Source organism: Pipistrellus kuhlii, unplaced genomic scaffold (genome assembly GCF_014108245.1).
Source record: "Pipistrellus kuhlii isolate mPipKuh1 unplaced genomic scaffold, mPipKuh1.p scaffold_m20_p_90, whole genome shotgun sequence".
In the NCBI taxonomy this organism is placed as follows: Eukaryota; Metazoa; Chordata; class Mammalia; order Chiroptera; family Vespertilionidae; genus Pipistrellus; species Pipistrellus kuhlii.
The window spans coordinates 120,193-137,499 of NW_023425596.1; the positions used below are offsets into that span (position 1 = coordinate 120,193).

The following is a 17,307-nucleotide window of genomic DNA, read 5'->3' on the forward strand; positions in this document are numbered from 1 at the left end:
GGCATTTCTACTCGGCTTTATTCACTCCAAAAAACCACCACAGGCCAGCCACACCCTCCGTTCACCCTGTGATGGCTCTCCACCCAATGGACTCAGTCCTTCCATCATTATCCAGAAATGCAGGAAACTCAGCAGAGGTGCTGAGGTGGGATGAATGCTCAGTTCTCTGTGCTTATTCTGTTTCTGGCGGGTGGCAACACCGAGATTCATCGTGCATTTCCTGAATTCTTGTCTCTGAGGGTCTTCAGGCTGAAGGTGCCACGTAGACACACCCCATGGCAGCCAGTGATCTGTCCACAGGGAGACGCAGTCTTTTCTGCTGGATGCCCAGACAGATAACGCACTGGCAACCTATGCCTCCACGAAGTCTAAAAGTCAAATGCCACCCAAAGTCATGATTTAAAAGGCAACCACTCCGGAAGGTAGTTGTGCCACTGGACAGTACCACCAACAAAGTTATATACAGGAACACAACCAGCACTCGCCAACAGGCACACGCAAACAACACTGGGTCCTGCCTTCTCAGGTATGATCTCTGGCATGATCCCTATTGGCATAAGGGCAAAGGGGATTTGGAGCAGAGAGCAGAGATGTCAGACAGGACCAAATCAGAGATGGTGTCAAAATGACAGAAAACCAGGGCACTCTGTGAGCAAAAGTAACCAGAATAGTCATCTTGGTGCTGCCTGGGGCTGAGGGCATGTGGACAAGGACAACCAGACTACCCCTTGAGCTCCCAGTGTGCCTGGCTTTTCGGGGGCAGAGGGGAGTGCAGTATGTTGACATGTTAGAGAGAATGCATGCACTTACATAGACACTGAATTCTCACAATACCCAGTAAGGCAGACACCATTTGCTGAGTGACTTGCACCAGGTCACCCCCAAACTCAGCAGATGGTCCAATCCTAGAGTTATAGAATTGTATCCCCCTAAGACTGAGAGCTTTGACAACGCCTGGAGCCATTCCGTGTAGAGCCAAATGCTTTTCCCATCTTCACCATCTCAACTTGAATGTGACAATTGTGCCAGTGGGGGGAGTGCAAGCTGCAGACAGGGAGCCAGCCCTCCAGCACCTGCCCCTCCGATCAGGTAGCCTTGCCTCCAGCTGTCAGAGAAAATGGGGTCTCGGAAGTGATGGTTGTCATCCAGCACTTCCATTCCACAGAGGAAATAAGGCACTGGTCCAAGCCACCCGGGGTGATGGTGGCAAAGCTGTGCTTGCTCCCCAGGTCCCCGTCCTCAGACGGGCACTTTCTCTCCTCATCTCAATCCTGTTCCCTGTCTTGTGGCAAGAGACTGACAATCTACATTTCCAGTCCTAGTTCTAATAAATTAAAGTAATAAATATTTACTAAGCACCTACTGTGTGTCAAGCACTCTTCTGGGTGCTGCGGGTACAGCATAGAACAAGACAGACAAGGGAAAAATAGCTAATAACAGGTAAATAAATAAATAATTGTCTACAGTAATAATTACAAGGAAACCAGTTGAGATGAATATTGGTGCGTGTGTGCGCGCGCTGCTTCAGTTAGAGTGGTCAGGGAAGGTCTCTGAGGGGACATCTGAGCTGAGACCTGATTGACAGGAGCCGCTCATGGAAATTTTAGGCAGAATGCACAAGTTCCAAGGTCCGATGGCCCACTCAGGCATCGGAGGGAAGATCTGGCAAGCTGGCTGGGGGATGGGGTGAGGCAGAGAGTGAGCAAAGGCAGGGGCCAGGCCACACAGAGCCTGTGTGTGCGGTGGGGCCTGGAATCTACCCTCTCTGAGCTTTGCTCTCCCCAGCTAGCACAGAAGTCTTCTACTGGATGGCCTCTCAGCTCCTCCTTGCTGCCCCGCCCCCCACTTGCTGTTTTTGACACAAGAATTCTGTGACCTGCGGCTGCGCCTCTACGTGTAGGTGCAGCCCACAACATCGCAGGCATATGGCTTCTGCCTCTGCCTCACCGTGGCCCATCCCCACAGGTTGTGACACCTGCCCAGTGGTTTTCTGGGTCCCGTGCTCACTGTGGCACTCCCTGTGTACACCAGGGAGCCCACACAGAAACGCTTGGATTAGTGCAGCAGCACAGCGGCTTCTGCAAAAAGGCAGGTGAACAAAAATGCCAAGGCCAGAAAGGGTTCAGGGTTAACGACAGAATAAAGCAAGTCCTAAGGGAGAGTGGGACAGAGAGGAGCAGACTCCCAGAGAGCTCCCGTCACTCAGCACCTATGAAATGGGGCGGTCTTACCCCTCCCCAGTCAGTCACAGAGAGGGCCGTTTCCAGCGGATTTGCAGGAGATACCTCTGAGGTACGGGTTCCTGCCAGAAAGCCTCATTCCTGGTGTCTGACCACCCCCAGAGGCCACCAGGCCCCTTACCTCCTCCCCTCATTTTTGTGTGGCCCCCCTTCCCCAGGAGCAAATACTGAACGTCCCTCTCCTCCCCGACCGCGGAGGGTTTCTGGCTGTCACACACCCTGCTCCCTCCTCTAGACGCAGACCTCCCACCATCAGGAGTCAGGAACCGAGGTCCCTCTTGGGAGCCAGGAGTCTGAGAACCCCGAGACTGCCCTCCCCCTACCCCATGAAAATTCAAAGCCCACTACATCCTTCCCCTAGAAAGCCTACGCCCTACATCCCTTTGTGCCGTAGAAGTCCCTGGAGTACCCAGATCCCTTCCCACATCCTGGAACCCCCAATACGAGGGACGAGTCCCTCACCAGGAATCAGGGCTTCCACACCACCTCCCCCTGGATTAGATGGCCGGTACATGCAGGATCTACTCCCTTCTAGAGTCCAACTGCTCAACTCCCTTCAAGACTCAAGTCCAGGGGTCCTGCCCCAGGATGCCCAGAGAAAGCAGGAGTCCTGACTCCCAGATTCCATTCCCCTTCGAGATCTAGGAATCCGGGAGACTAGAAGCCACATAACCCAACCAACAGCCAGTCTCACCCCCCTCAAGCATCCAGGATTCAGACTGGCGACATACTTGCTCTGTTACCTGAGGCCCAGGCATCCCAGGCCAGAGTTTGGAGCCCCCCAACCCCTTCCTCTAAACCGGACTTGGGAGTCCTCAGCCCCTGGCGGAGCACCCCGGCGGCCCCGGCCTTCATGCCCCCTCTCACTGAGCAGGCGCGTGGGGTGCCAGCACCGCCTCCGCATCAGCCAGCATCTCGTCCAGCGCCTGCAGCAGGACGCCGTGGGCCGCGCGGTAGCCCAGGCCGCCCGTGGCCGCTGCGCCCCCTGCCGGCCACAGGAAGGAGAGCGCCCCCAGCGCCGCGCCGCCTGCGGTGCCCTCGCCGGCCCACGCGCCCAGCCTCGCCTCCACTTCGGCGCGCGTCACGGGGCCGGGGAAGTGCGTCCGCTTGGCCAGCTCCCCAGGAGCCAAGCCCAGCGTGCGCTCGCGCCGAGCGAGGGCTGCGGGTTCGAGCCCCAGCGCCCGCCGCCACTCTGCCAGCTGACCCCGCAGAAGCGCCACGTCACAGGCCCAGCCGAGCCCGGGCACCGGTGCCGCCGCCGCCGCCAGGCTGGCCAGCAGCGCCGGCCGCCAGGCCCCGGCCCGCAGCGCCGCGGCCTTGGTTCGGGCCGTGCGCGGGGACGTGGGGGGCAGCGCCAGCAGCAGCGCGCCCGCCTGGGCCGCGGGGAGCGCGCGCTGCAGCCACTCGCAGAGCCCGGGCAGCCCGCCCCTCCGCAGCGGGAACACGGGCGGCAGCGCCTCCTCCAGCACCTCCCACGTGTCGTCCTGGAGCTCAGGGCTCCAGGCAGCCGCGGGCTCAGAGTCCCCACCGCCCGACTGCTTCGCGGTGCCGCCGACCTGCTGCAAACTCTCAGCGCCTGCTTTCCCCGAACCTTCCCCCTCGCCTGCTTTCTGCGATCCAGGGCCACGTTGGTCCCTTCCCTCGCTGCGTGCCTCCTTCTCTAAGCTCTCCTCCCTGCTGGGCTTCTCGGCCTTCTCCTCTTCCTCCAGAGACTCCGGATCCTCGCCCTCGCCGTCTATTCGCACACAGACCAGCGGGGCGTCCGGCAGCACCAAGGGCCGGACCTGGGCCCAGTCCTCCTCGGTGGGGGCTCCGGGGGTGACCAGGATGAGGGCGTCGTAGTGGGCTGGGTGGGGGGCGGCAGCAGTAGTCTCGGAGCCCAGAGGGACGGTCCAGAGCACCACGTTGGGGCGCTCCGGGGCGGGGTAGGGTGTGGGCCCGGTGGGTGCCGGGTCCCCCGTGTCCAGCCCAAGCAGCATGCCCAGCACGAAGCCCGTGTCGGCGGCGCCGGCTATGGCCAGGTCCAGCCGGGCGCTGCCCAGCCGCTCCAGGCCAGCCCGGACCCAGGAGAGGGCCGCCTCCAGGCCACCCTTCTCGAAGGCCTCGCGTACAGCCTCCAGCTCGGCTGCTCCCAGCACCTCGAAGCCGTCCTGAGCCGGCGGCAGGAGCCTGTGGGGACAGGGAGGCATAGGGTCAAAGGCAGAAAAGGGATGAAAGCCCCAGAGAGCTGGGCTAGTGTGGGAACCCTCAACACGCCCCGCGTGATTAGGGCCCACTCAGGGTCCGGTTTCTGGAGGAGGCCACACACTAAAAAGAAGAGAAACTAGAAAAGAGTTAATTTGGGACAAATGGGGGGCCAGGCAGGAGTCAACCTCTAGTGCACATGTGTCAAACACAAGGCCCGCGGGCCAAATCCGTCCCGCACCGCGCTGTCATCACTGCACTCCGCTGCGTTTCCATCACAATGACAGTTTATGACTGTTCAGTAAACCATTCGGCCCGCGATTTAGGTTGGATTTTAGATTTTGGCCCCTTCTCTGATTGAGTTCGACACCCCTACTCTAGTGGGAAGACTCTCTAGGCTCTGGCCTTGCTATCCCTTTTATTGAGGCTGCTATGGGATGCACCCATTATCCTTAAGCAGCTTTGGGAAACACCCATAGCCCTCAGGCAGGTAATAAGCAGATTATCATATCAGTAAGGATTTACATGATTACAAGATGGGGAAGCTGCCTGTTATTGTCTCAATTAGATAGGGTGTGGTTGGCTCTGACCTTTCAGAGCTTCAAGGTTGACCAGCCTCTTTCTATTAGTGAGACAATGGTTGGTTTCCGGCAGGCTAGGGGACAGGACTGGGCCAGGAGGATGAATGAGTGACAAAGGAGCAGAAAAGGGAGGGGCCAGTTGATGTCCCAGCAAACAGAAACCAGGGCTAAGATGAAAAGAGGTTTAAAGAAGGGATGGGGTGGCTTGAATGAGCTTAAGTTTCCATCAAGGCCAAAAACCAGACCCCGCTGTCTTCCCCAGCAGAGAGTCTTTGGGGTGAGGCTTTTCCTAGGGACCTGCAAGGTTAAGAAAAAGCTGTGCTGGCCCAAACAGGTTTGGCTCAGTGGATAGAATGTCGGCCTGTGGATTAAAAGAACCCAAGTTCGATTCCGGTCAAGGGCATGAACCTTGGTTGTGGGCACATCCCCAGTGAGAGGTGTGCAGGAGGCAGCTGATCGATGTTTCTAACTCTCTATCCCTCTCCCTTCCTCTCTGTAAAAAATCAATAAGATATATTTAAAAAGAGAAAAGGCTGTGCTGGGTGGGGTAAAAACAAGCAGGCAGGGCTTGGAGCAAAGACGGAATGAGCACTGCATTAAATGAAAGTTCAGAACTATTCATTATTCCACATGGGCAAGGTCACCAAGAGGGCTCCTTCCTGACACTGGGCGTAAGGAAGGGAGGAGAGGCCAGGGAGAAACCTCATCTACTAGTTCTCACGGGGGCCATGGCTAAGGAAAACAGATGAGCAGCGGGACCGGGGAGAGGCTGCACTCCCTAAGCCAGAGGCAGCCAGCAAGTGGGCACAAAAATGAGAGGAGATTAAAGAATGGCAGTGGGTGAGGGCACCCAGAAATAATGATGCTCACCGAGGGTGTGGCTTTAGGGCAACGGGGGTCCCTTGAGAACCAGGCTGATGGGGAGGACGAGGAAGATTTGAGACTACAAGCCTTCGGGTAAAATCTCTGAGGATCACAAGCGTGTGTGGGAGAGAGAGCCCTTCTTCAGGCTTCTGCATGGGGGCGGAATGTGGGTGACAGCTCCCAGCCTCTGCTGGAATTCTATTTAGGGAGAGCCTGGTGACCTCAGAGCACTCAGGAGGAGGGACCTGGGTGACGGGTCCTGACCTCCTGCAGGCCCCCAGCACAGGGTGGAGCCTCTCTAACAAAAGAGGGTCAAGCAGCCAAAACCGGTTTGGCTCAGTGGATAGAGCGTCGGCCTGCGGACTAAAAGGTCCCAGGTTCGATTCCGGTCAAGGGCATGTACCTTGGTTGCGGGCACATCCCCAGAGGGGGGTGTGCAGGAGGCATCTGGTCGATGTTTCTCTCTCATCGATGTTTCTATCTCTGTCCCTCTCTCTTCCTTTCTAATAAATCAATAAAATATATTAAAAAAAAAAAAAAAAAGAGGGTCAAGCAGAGCTGCTTGCATCACTGACCACAGAAAGTGAGCTTAGGGGCGGGGCCTGGCTTCTTGGATTTGGGAACAGGGCCCCCAGCAGTTCCACTTCAGGCTAGCCCCAAACTTGCGGGGGGCGGGGTCTGGGAGATTTACCGAGCACCCCTGGAGTGAGGTCTACATGAAAAGACCAAGCGTCCCCAACCCACCCTGAACCGCCAGGCTCACCTCTGCAGTGCCTCCGCCTGGCTCCGCAGCGTTGCCCGCAGGCGCTCCAGTTCCTCGCAGCCGCCTTCGCAGTCCGCCTGCAGCACGTAGAGCGGCACGGCGCCCAGCCCAGCGCTGGCCAGGAGGGCCGCTGTCTGATCCCGGGCCTGGGCTTCATCCTGGGGGTCCCCGGGACGGAGGTTCCGCACAGCCAGCAGCGGGGTTCCTCGGGCCAGCGCGGCCCGCGCCGCCTCCCCCAGCGCCGGGGCCAAGGGCTCGTCGGTGTCCTCGGGGCTGGGCAGCACCAGGACCAACATGTTGGCCTCCGCTGCCCAGGGCCCCGGCGCGGCGGGCGGGCAACTCAGCTCCCCCAGGAAGAGGCCCGGGCCCGCAGCTCGCAGGCTGGGGAGCCCGGGGTCCGGCCGCCCGTCGGGGATCTCTACCACGTCCACGTCCTTGTTGCAGAGCGCGGCCACCAGCGCGGACTTCCCGGCGCCCGGGGGCCCCAGGAGCAGGGCGGTGACGTCACCGCGCGGCAGGGGCATCGCTGGAAGGCAAGCGCCGGGGAGACGGCGGTCAGGGGGCGCCCGGCCCTTTTCTAGGCTGACAATCCCACGCTGGCCCTACACTTCAGTCCTCCGCCCTGTCCCCTTCCTCCGTTCTCGGGTATCACCCCCAGGGACCCGGAGTCCTCTCCGGTCCTCCTTATGGATGCGTTTCCCTTTCTACTTCAAAAACTCAGAAGTCAGGCCTCTAGCCCTCCTCTTCCCTCTGGACCACGTTTATTTTTAACCCCCCACCCCTCCCTCCCAAATCACCCACCGAGCAAACGGCCGGAGGGTGCTGTCGCACAGGCGCTGGTGGCGGGCCCGCCGCTGAGAGGTCGGACGGCCGGGGACCGAAGAGGCTGGAGCGCCGGGGTTTGGGGTCCTCCGGACGTGTTCGGGGAGCTCTAACCTGACGTCATTCCTCCTAGGAGGAGGTGCCGAGGGAGTGTGATCTCGGGGACCCGGCCCTTCGCGGCGCCTGCGCAGAATGGCGCCAGGAGCACGCTCCCTCCGCGCAGCCGCAGAACCGTGACCAATGAGGAGCCAGGGCGCCTGCGCAGAATGGCGCCAGGGGCTCGCTCCCTCCGCGCAGCCGCAGAACCGTGACCAATGAGGAGCCCGGGCGCCTGCGCGCCGGGAGCGCCTGCCACACCTGCCACACCTGCCACACCTGCGCAGTGACAGGTCCGGACACCTGCGCAGTGACAGGTCCCGGCGGCACGGGCGGCGGTGGCGTCATCATGCCGCTCCCCTGGGCGGAGAAGGACCCTTCCTGCTGTTTTCAGGACCGGGTGGCACGCCTGCATCCCTGCGGAGTGGCCATCCAGGATCTCATAGGGCGGAAGAACATGGAGACCACCGGGACCTTGAGACCCGGCGGGCCCCACCCGGCTTCCCTCCGGGGGGCGGCGCGATGACGGGCCACTGACAGGCGCCACGCCAGGCAGCCTTCCTGCTGTTGGGAGCCAAGCGGAGGCCCGGGCTGCCCACCTGGAAGCGCGAGGAGGCGGGGCTCTGGGTGGAACCGGTCTCGGGATGTCGGAGAAGGCTGTCTACCGGGAGGAGGCGGGCTAAAGCGTGGGTACCACCGCCTGCCCCAGGAATGGTGGGAGAGACGGGGACGAGGATGGTGTCAGATCCAGGGTCCGCGCTCCGAGTCTAGGGAGCTGGTTTGCTGTAGATCTTGGGTCTCACACAGGTGGGATGGCTCTAAGGGGAGTCACAAACCCAGGGAATAGAATCTTTAGGGCGATAAGGGGTTTGAAGTTTCTCTAGTGAGAGCTCCATCATATTAGAGTTCAAGGAGAGAGTATTGCCACGGGGTCAAGGGCTGCAAAGGAGAGCCTTCGTGGGCTCGGGCTGATGACAGATGAGCCGCCTCTTTTGATTTTCTGTTCTATCATGCGTGCTCCTCTCTTGACCAGACGGGTTCTAGTCACCATGGAGGACCCGCTTCCCGAAGAGACCATGGAGCAGCTGGATTTGTCAAAAGAGGGGAGTCCCCGCAATGCAGGAGGTGACATCTGTGAGTACCGCTGGCCAGGGGTGGGGGTGCAGGAACTGATGCTAAAAGAATTTCTGTAGCATTTCAGTGTCCAAGGCGCTGTGGGGACTTGCCTGTTGGGGAGCTAGTCCTACAGGAACTGCCACTCCCCTTCTTTGCTCTTATTACGCTCAGATGTACCCACCTGCTCTGTCCACACAAGTAGGAATGGGGTGCAGTTCAGAGGGACAAAATCCCTCTTGGGATTGAGATGGGAGATGTGGCTGGGATACCACAGAGACTGAGAGGAACCCCAAGGTTCCAGTTCCAACGCTGGGCAGACTTGCAGTGGGGCTTGGGACCTGGTCTCCCTGGCTGTGAAAAAAAATCTGCCATCACTCACCTCTCCTCGCCACAAAGGGGTGTTATGTAGGTTCCTGGCAGAAAAGATGAAAACTTGAGGGTCATGGAGGTAGCCAGTTTGACATAATAGCAACAGCTCCCGCTGAATGCTTACTACCATCCAGACCACCTCACAAAGCCTATGGAATCCGTTATCACTTTCAGTTGAGGGAACCGAGGCAAAGGGAGGTTAATTATTTGTAAGGACTGCCCGAGTCAATGCCCTCCAGCCAAAGGGAGATGACCCTGGAACACACCCGAGGTCATTATTGCTCACTACGCTGCGGAGGCACACACACTGCAGGGGCACCAACTGCTTCTAGGATTGGAGTTTGTGGTAGGTGATGTTGGGGCGAGTTTAAGGAAGAGGGTTTTTGCTCTGGATTGGATGGTGCCAGGAATCAGGGCGACTCTTTGGCTGGCAATCTTAAGAAATCTTACCTAGCAGGCAGAGGAGCAAGTAGGGCACCTGCTGTGATTGGCAAAGCAGCAGTCACCTCTCATATTAGCCAGGACGGGAGTGGCAGGTGTTTGGTCGTTTTTGTGGGTTGGACAATATTAACGTTTTGTCTGTGTTCAGATGCAATTATGGCATGATCTTGCGCGCCCCTCCCCCCCCTAAAACTGTACAAACGCCTTAAGTGGTTTCAAGGGGAAAAAGAGGGGATATGACAGCTCTGGCTCTGAGGCAGCTTCACAAACTCTGTGGCCGCCCTCCCATTGCTGGCTTGATTCAGTCAGTGTGGCCGTGTCTGATGGTTTTCTGTAAAATAGTTTATATTCAACAGGACAATGCCAAAGCCCATCTATAGTGCCAGGCCAGCTCCTGGCTGTGGGCTGCTCTTCTCCTTCTTAATGGTAATAATTCAAACCACTGTGTAGAGTGTTCTAAGCCCTTTATGTAAATTCGTTCATGCATTGCTTACAACAGCCCCATCAGGTAAATACAGATGGGGCGATGGCCCCCAGATGAGGAACCGATTGTGCCTGCCTGGAAATAGTAGAACCAGCCTCCAGAGGCTGTGCTGATCACCCGGCAGTACTGGAAGGACAGAGTCCCTGGGTCCCAGCCCTAACTCCATTTCACTTCCTAACCTCATGACTGTGGGAAAGTTACCTAACTTTTCTGAGCCTCAGTCTGCTTACCCATAAAACAGGCCCAGAAATAATTTGCCTGGACTGCTTGCTGCCCAGCCCTGGCATACAGCCTGGCACACAGTAAGCACTGAATGTTCATCGTTGGCACGATGCTGGGGCTTGGGAGAAGTCCTGGAGACTTGCTGGCCTCCCCCTGCCTCTCCCCATGTCCCTCAGGCCATCTGGGGCCCCTGCAGTGCACCCGCTGCCTCATCACCTCCGCCAGTTCCAAGTTCCAGGAGCGCCAAGTGAAGCGGGATCACCCAGCGGGCTTCACGGCCCAGAAGCTGCAGGGGGCCCTCTTCGTCGGCTTCACCTGCGCCTGCTCCTTCCCCTCCTCCAGGGCCCTGATCGCCCACCAGCGCAGCCACAGTCCTGCCGCCAGGCCCTCCCTGACGGCTGCACCCTCCATTGCCCTGACCACGTTCCCCTGCCCCGACTGTGCCAAGACCTTTGGGCAGGCCGCTTCTCCGAGGTGGCACCGCCGGGTGCATGCGGCCCGCTTCCCGCCTGGCCCCTTGGCCTGCACTGAGTGTGGGCAGGACTTTGCCCAGGAAGCCGGGCTGCATCAGCACTACATCAAGCATGCCCTCGGGGACCTCCGAGCGCAGCTCCAGCCCTGCCCGGGGCAGGGTGGGCTCCGGGCTGGTGGGACTACCTTTAATAACGGGATGGGCCCTCGGAGGAATTTGCTGGAAAGGCAAAGGGCTCCTGATTAATAGAAGCCGGAGAATATGCTCTTTAGAGCTTCAGTCCTTGGAGGACAGAAAGGCCTTCGGGGCAACGGTGAAATCAGACAATCGTGAGGTCTTTTGTTAAATATCTACGAGGGAACATTATTTTCATCTCCCTCGTTCCCAATTAAGTCTTTTGAAACCACCAGCAACTGCGGGTTGTGTAATCACCTTTCATTCTCTCCAGATGGATGCCATGGACTGTGGGAGCACATGCCTGGCTTTGTGCCTGACGGGGCCGGGGAGCCACCAGATGGGTCCCGGGCATGGGCAGCAAGGTTAGGAGCTGCACTGAGGAACGTGGGGTTGCGGTTCAAATCTGCCTTCTCTCCGCCCTCCCCCAGCCTTTCCCGCCGAGGGGCCACGGCATTGGGTGGCTTTGTCCTCGCTCCAGATAATTCACTGCCATTTAAGTAATTTTATGTACTATTCTAGTCATGGATGTTTTGCATATGTGTAGGTGAAATGACATGAATAGCCGGGACCGGTTTGGCTCAGTGGATAGAGCGTCGGCCTGCAGACTGAAAGGTCCCGGGTTCGATTCCTGTCAGGGGCATATGCCTTGGTTGTGGGCGCATCCCGCAAGAGGCAGCTGATCGATGATTCTCTCATCGAAGTTTCTAACTCTCTATCCCTCTCTCTTCCTCTCTGTGAAAAATCAATAAAATATATTAAAAAAAAAAAAAAAGAAATGACATGAATAAACTAACAGAAATAGTATCTAAAGACAGAAAAGCTCTACATTGAGATAGCTAAACAAGAGACTCTGGTTTTTTCAGCAGAAATTCCCCGAGTACATAAGAAGGACAGGAGGGGGATGTTAGGGCTGAGCCCTGTGAGGAAACTGGTTTGGAATCAAACAGAGATACCTTCTGTTTCCTGTTGTATTTGGCCAGCGCTGGGAGATTTCCCATTAAGATCCTATTTCAGCTCCTGGAAAGCCCATCCTCGGCGGAGTGTCACCTGGCCGATTTAACTCCCTTGCATACCTGCCCTGCCCCTAGACACAATGCTTGATGCCCTGTATTAATAATCATGGACTCATTTATTTATTTATAATATTTTTATTGATTTTTTATAGAGGAGGAGAGAGGGATAGAGAGCTAGAAACGTCAATGAGAGAGAAACATCGACCAGCTGCCTCTTGCACACCCCCTACTGGGGATGTGCCGCAACCAATGTACATGCCCTTGACCGGAATCGAACCCGGGACCTTTCAGTCCGCAGACCCGACGCTCTACCACTGAGTCAAACCGGTTTCGGCAATCATGGACTCATTTAAATTGAAGGATGTTTTTAAAGCCCACAGGTGGAATGGATGTGGTAATGACTGACAGCTGTCTCCCAATTGTTAGCTAGGCAAATGATGGCTACAAAGACCACATTTCCCAGATCCTCTTGCAGCTAGCAGTGGCCATGTGACTAAGTTCTGGCGAAAGTCCTGGGTAGAGTCCTCCAGCTTCAGAAAGGGACACGCCTTTCTTCCTCCTTCTGCCTGGAATGTGGACATGGTACCCAGGCATTTTGCACCATGAGAGCAACAGATGGGATGACAGAGCAATTTCATGCAGCACTGCCATCCCATCAGCCCGAGAACCCACTTTCCTGCTGTTATATAAGAGAGAAATAAGCCTCTGTCTCGTTTAAGTGCCATTAGTTTGGGTCTCTGTCACATGCAGCAAAATGTATAGCCTAAGGCAGGTGTCTGCAAACTGTGGCCAAATCCAGCTTACCTCCTGATTTTGCAAATAAAGTTTTATTGGAACACAGTCATGCTTGTTCATTTACATATTGTGTATGGTTGTTTTCACATAGGACAGCAGATTCGAGGAGCTGCAACAGAGATTATAAAGCCTACAACAGTTACTATGTAGACCATTACAGCAAAAATCTACCAACCCCTTCTCTAACTAACAGACATACAGCCTGCTCTGTGCCGGAGGCAGGGTTTCCGCCCTGGGAAACATATCTGTGACAGGGATGTTTGTGTATTGGGTTTGGGGCAGGGCTAGCTAGCCTGTATCTCTTTCTTGGGGTGACTTTGGAGAAACTGGTTTGTAGTCATTTGGCCATCAGTGTTTTCTAAGATACAACTTTAACAAGGCTGAACATCTCCTCTGGCACATGGCTAAAGCCCAGAAGTTTCTGACCAGACGTTTAACACTCCACCCCCCTCTCCAGCTGCCCTCCCCACAGCCCTGCCAAGCCTAAGGATCTAGTCCCTCATGTTCTCCTGAGACAGCTGCCTGCCCTCATATACCTCTTCTCTCTACTCTCTCCAGATGTCACACATTCATAAGACTTTGTATAGTGTCACTGGTGACTCCCAAATCTATCATCGGCTCAGAACCCAGACTCTCTCCATGAGATACAGCCGCCTGGACTGACAAATAGGAGCTGCAAACTTAAAGTGGATCCCCTGCAGTCCCCTACCTCCACCATAGCTGCCATTGTATTAGTAAACCACACACTCTGCCTCTAAATTCCTGAAGAATCTGATTACCTTTCCCCTGTCCTACTCTCCTAATGGATCCCCCTGCAATGACTCCCCACTTCCAGTCTCCATCACAGACCAACCCCTGGGTATGTAAATCAGCTTATGCCACTTCTCATTTAAAACCCTCCAAAGGCATCCCATAAATGACTTCCAAAGACCTTCTTCCCCAGGCCCACAAAACCCAACAGTGACTGAGCCCCCGCCCACTAAGCAATCCCCACTCCCTCCTTGCTCTATCTTCTTCATCTCTCTCCAGCCACACAAACCAGGCTGGCTTCTGCCTCAGTGCCTTTGCACTTGCTGTTCCCTCTGCCTGGAGTGCTCTTACCCAGAGCTTCGCAAAGCCACTTCCTCATTATTCAGGTCTCCATATGTGCCATCTCAGAGAGGTCTTCCTTTACCCGATTGGCTAACATAGCACCTCGAACTCTTACCTTGATTTAATTTCTTCCCACCATTTTTCAACACCTGGAATTATCACGCTTATTTATTTCATTTTTATCTGTGTCCTTAGGTTGGAATCCAAGCTCCTGAGGGCAACTGCTTCACCTGTAGCACTTAGGACAGTGCTTACCAAAGAGAACTAAAAAATATTTCTTGGCTGTGTGTTAGCCGTGTCTGTTGGCCTGCAGCCTGCCTTAGAAAGCTGGCTTCCTAAGTTCTGCCATGAGGGATGTGGGCAGACCGGAGGTAGGAAGAAGGGGAAAGGGCCTCACCTTGCTTTGGACTCTTGCTGGGACTCCTCCAGCAGCAGCTCGGGCTCCAGGACCTCCCCACACTCACACCAGGCACTACGCCCCTCTTGAGGTTTAAGCACCAGCACGTGGCACCTTGTTGCTGGTCCCTGCACCGGCCCCACGAGGCCTGCCCTTCAAGCACCTATTGGGCCCCGGTAATCTCACCTCTCTTCCGAATCCCAGTCCCCGAGGTGGGAGCTTCTTGCAAACACATTTCTGGGTTATCTCACTTCACGTTTTCACTTTTAGCCTTGTAACACCTGTGTGACCAATTCCCTGAATTAAATCCTCTCGGAATTCTAGCTTGGTTTCCACACTCTTGCTGGGCCCCTAGGGACAGAATGATCCCACTGGCAGCAGACTGGGTCTCTGATTCTTGGGAATTTTTGCTAACAAATGGGTAATTCTCTACATCTATGCTTAGAAAGCAAGGCCTGTCTGAGGGCAAAGGAGGGCTTACACATGCTGCCCCAGGAAGTAAAAACCCATCCATGTTTTTTTGTTGTTGTTTTTTTTAAATATATTTTATTGATTTTTTACAGAGAGGAAGAGAGAGGGACAGAGAGTTAGACACATCTATGAGAGAGAATCATCGATCAGCTGCCTCTTGCACACCCCCTACTGGGGATGTGCCTGCAACCAAGGTACATGCCCTTGACCGGAATCGAACCTCGGACCTTTCAGTCCGCAGGCCGACGCTCTATCCACTGAGCCAAACCAGTTCCGGCCATCCGTGTTTTAATGAGCTGTGCATTTCAGCTTTGAGGATTCTGAGATTCAATAATGTTAAGCTATAGTAGATATGTAAGTTTCAGTGGATAAATGTCAGGTTCTGAGATTTGGAGCTTGCAGTATGAAAAGCATGAGTTTTGAGAAATGTTTTGGTTGCCCTGGACAGTGTGGCTCAGTTGGTTGGAGTGTTGTTCTGTGCACCAAAGGTAGCCGGTTTGATTCGGTCAGAGACATACCCAGGTTACAGGTAGAGCCCCAGTTGAAGCACGTGTGAGAGGTGACCAATCAGTGTTTCTCAAATTGATATCTTTGTCGCTGTCTCTCCTCTCCTCTCTCTAAAAATAAACTTTAAAAAAAAAAAAAAGATGAAAGATGCTTTGGTCTAACATCCTATAACTGGCATCAAAATGCAGGTGTTGCCCTGACCGGTTTGGCTCAGTATGGAGAATCGGCTTGCGGACTCAAGGGTTCCAGGTTAGATTCCCATCAAGGGCATGTACCTTGGTTGCAGGCACATCCCCAGATGCAGGTGTGGTGTGCAAGAGGCAGCTGATCAACATTTCTCAGTCATCGAAGTTTCTAACTCTCTATCCCTTTCCCTTCCTCTCTGTAAAAAATCAACAAAATATATATATTTTTTAAAATATAAATGTTCTTTGGGGCCAAGCAGGTAATATAAATCAATGAAGCAAGCAGGTATGAAAAGTCCAGACCAGGTGATGGGGACTGGGCACATGGCAGGGAATGCCCACATTAACCCGAGGTGACCCTTACTCAGTTCCCTCAAATTATTGCCCCATGGGATTGTGGGTTTAGCAATCAAGATTACAGTTTTTCAAGAGAAGCCAGACACCTTCATTTCTATATGAAATCTGCCTGGAGGACATTTTCTTTTGATTTTTAGAGGGAGGGGAAATGAGAGGGAGAGAAACATTGATCAGCTGCCTCCCACATGCACCCTGTCTGGGAATCAAATCCTCGACCTTGGCAGGACGACACTCTACCAACTGAGCCACAGCAGCCAGAGCAAATCAGAGCATTAAAAAATTTTTTTAATTGATTTCAGAGAAGAGAGAGGGAGAGAGACAGAAACATCAATAATAATGCCTCCTGCCGAAACCGGTTTGGCTCAGTGGATAGAGCGTCAGCCTGTGGACTGAAAGGTCCCGGGTTCGATTCCGGTCAAGGGTATGTACCTTGGTTGCGGGCACATCCCCAGTGGGGGGGTGTGCAAGAGGCAGCTGATCGATGATTCTCTGTCATCGATGTTTCTGGCTCTCTGTCCCTCTCTCTCCCTCTCTGTAAAAAATCAATATATTAAAAAAAAAAAAAAGACATGTTTAAAATAATAATAATAATAATAATAATAATAATAACAACAACAATACCTCCTGCATGTCCCCTACTGGGGATTAAGCCTGCAATCCTGGCAAATCCAACTGACCTCCTGGTTCATGGGTCTACTGAGCCACACCAGCCGGGCTGCCCATTTTTAAATGTTGGTAACCAACGTGATTGAAAAATCTCAATAATTCTGTGGAGACTAAACACACTCCTGCAAGTCCGAAGGTGGCCGGGGACAGCCAGACTTCTATTTCTGGTGGCTTCATGGCCAAGGCTGTGTGCCCTGCATCCAGTTGTCTGGGATCAAGTTTGCGTCCTGCTAGTTACTGGGGGCTAACTCAGTGTCTCTGCCCCAGCTGTAGCAGCTGTAAAATGATCATGATGGCAGACCCTGTGTCTCTAAAGATAATGACGATGACTCAGACTTAGAGAGAAGCCTAAGTCAGTATACTGGTCTGCTTCCTCACTAACATCCCAAGCAGGCTCTCACGGCAGGCCTTTGCACCTGCTGTTCCCGCAGACAGCCACAAACTCACTCTTCTCCTCCTCTGGGTCTCTGTCCCGTCACCTGCTCCGTGAAGCCTTCCTGGACCCCCCCCCCCACACTGCTTGGAACTGCTTCACACACACACACAAGCCTCGCTATCCCCTTTCCCTCCACAGCACTTTCTACCTTCCTACAGTATATCCTAGATAATAATCCTACATAATAAAAGGGTAATACGCAAACTGACCCTAATGGTGTAACAACTGGGGAACTACCAGTCGCATGATGTGCGCTGACCACAGCTGCCCCCTGGTGGTCAGTGCCTCCCATAGGGGGAGCTCCACTCAACCACAATCAGGGCTGAGGATGTGCAACTGCAGGGGGGGGGGGGGTGGTGGTGGTGGTGGTGGTGTCCCCCTAAGCTGTCAGTTGGACATCCCTCCAGGGCTCCCCGGCTGCCAGACAGATGTCTAACTGCCAGCTTAGGCCTGATCCCCTGGGGAGTAGGCCAGGTTGAGGGACACCCCCCCCACCCCCCAGCCCCCAATCAGGGCATAAGGCCTCTAGTGAATTTTATATTTTGCTTAAATATCTA

General features: G+C 54.9%; 2 protein-coding genes across 3 annotated transcripts in view; one reads left to right on the plus strand and one right to left on the minus strand.

Annotated features, from left to right (window-relative positions):
- IRGQ (immunity related GTPase Q) overlaps positions 1–17,307 on the minus strand; it is a 21,763-nt gene continuing 4,456 nt past the window's right edge. Inside the window, exons 2-4 of the mRNA XM_036428753.2 lie at positions 7,434–7,468; positions 6,633–7,158; positions 1–4,409 (exon numbers count right to left, since the gene is read on the minus strand). Coding sequence (XP_036284646.1) covers positions 3,104–4,409; positions 6,633–7,156 — 1,830 coding nt within the window. The 5' untranslated portion in view covers positions 7,157–7,158; positions 7,434–7,468 and the 3' untranslated portion in view covers positions 1–3,103. The remainder of the gene's footprint in view (positions 4,410–6,632; positions 7,159–7,433; positions 7,469–17,307) is intronic.
- On the plus strand, positions 7,771–10,998 carry ZNF576 (zinc finger protein 576). Of its 2 annotated transcripts, XM_036428763.2 has the most exons (3): positions 7,771–8,236; positions 8,584–8,684; positions 10,359–10,998. In XM_036428763.2, exons 2-3 carry the CDS (start codon positions 8,600–8,602, stop codon positions 10,898–10,900), a joined length of 627 nt encoding a protein of 208 aa, XP_036284656.1. In that variant the 5' UTR covers positions 7,771–8,236; positions 8,584–8,599; the 3' UTR covers positions 10,901–10,998. The 2 variants fall into 2 exon arrangements, with proteins under 2 accessions (XP_036284656.1, XP_036284655.1); XM_036428762.2 differs by having other exon boundaries at positions 7,773–8,684.

Excerpts from the sequence above, each read along its gene's own strand:
- ZNF576 (XM_036428762.2), top strand. The coding sequence starts at position 8,522 with ATGACAGATGAGCCGCCTCTTTTGATTTTCTGTTCTATCATGCGTGCT. Across the intron at positions 8,685-10,358 it reads CAATGCAGGAGGTGACATCT|GCCATCTGGGGCCCCTGCAG; the intron begins GTGAGTACCGCT and ends CATGTCCCTCAG.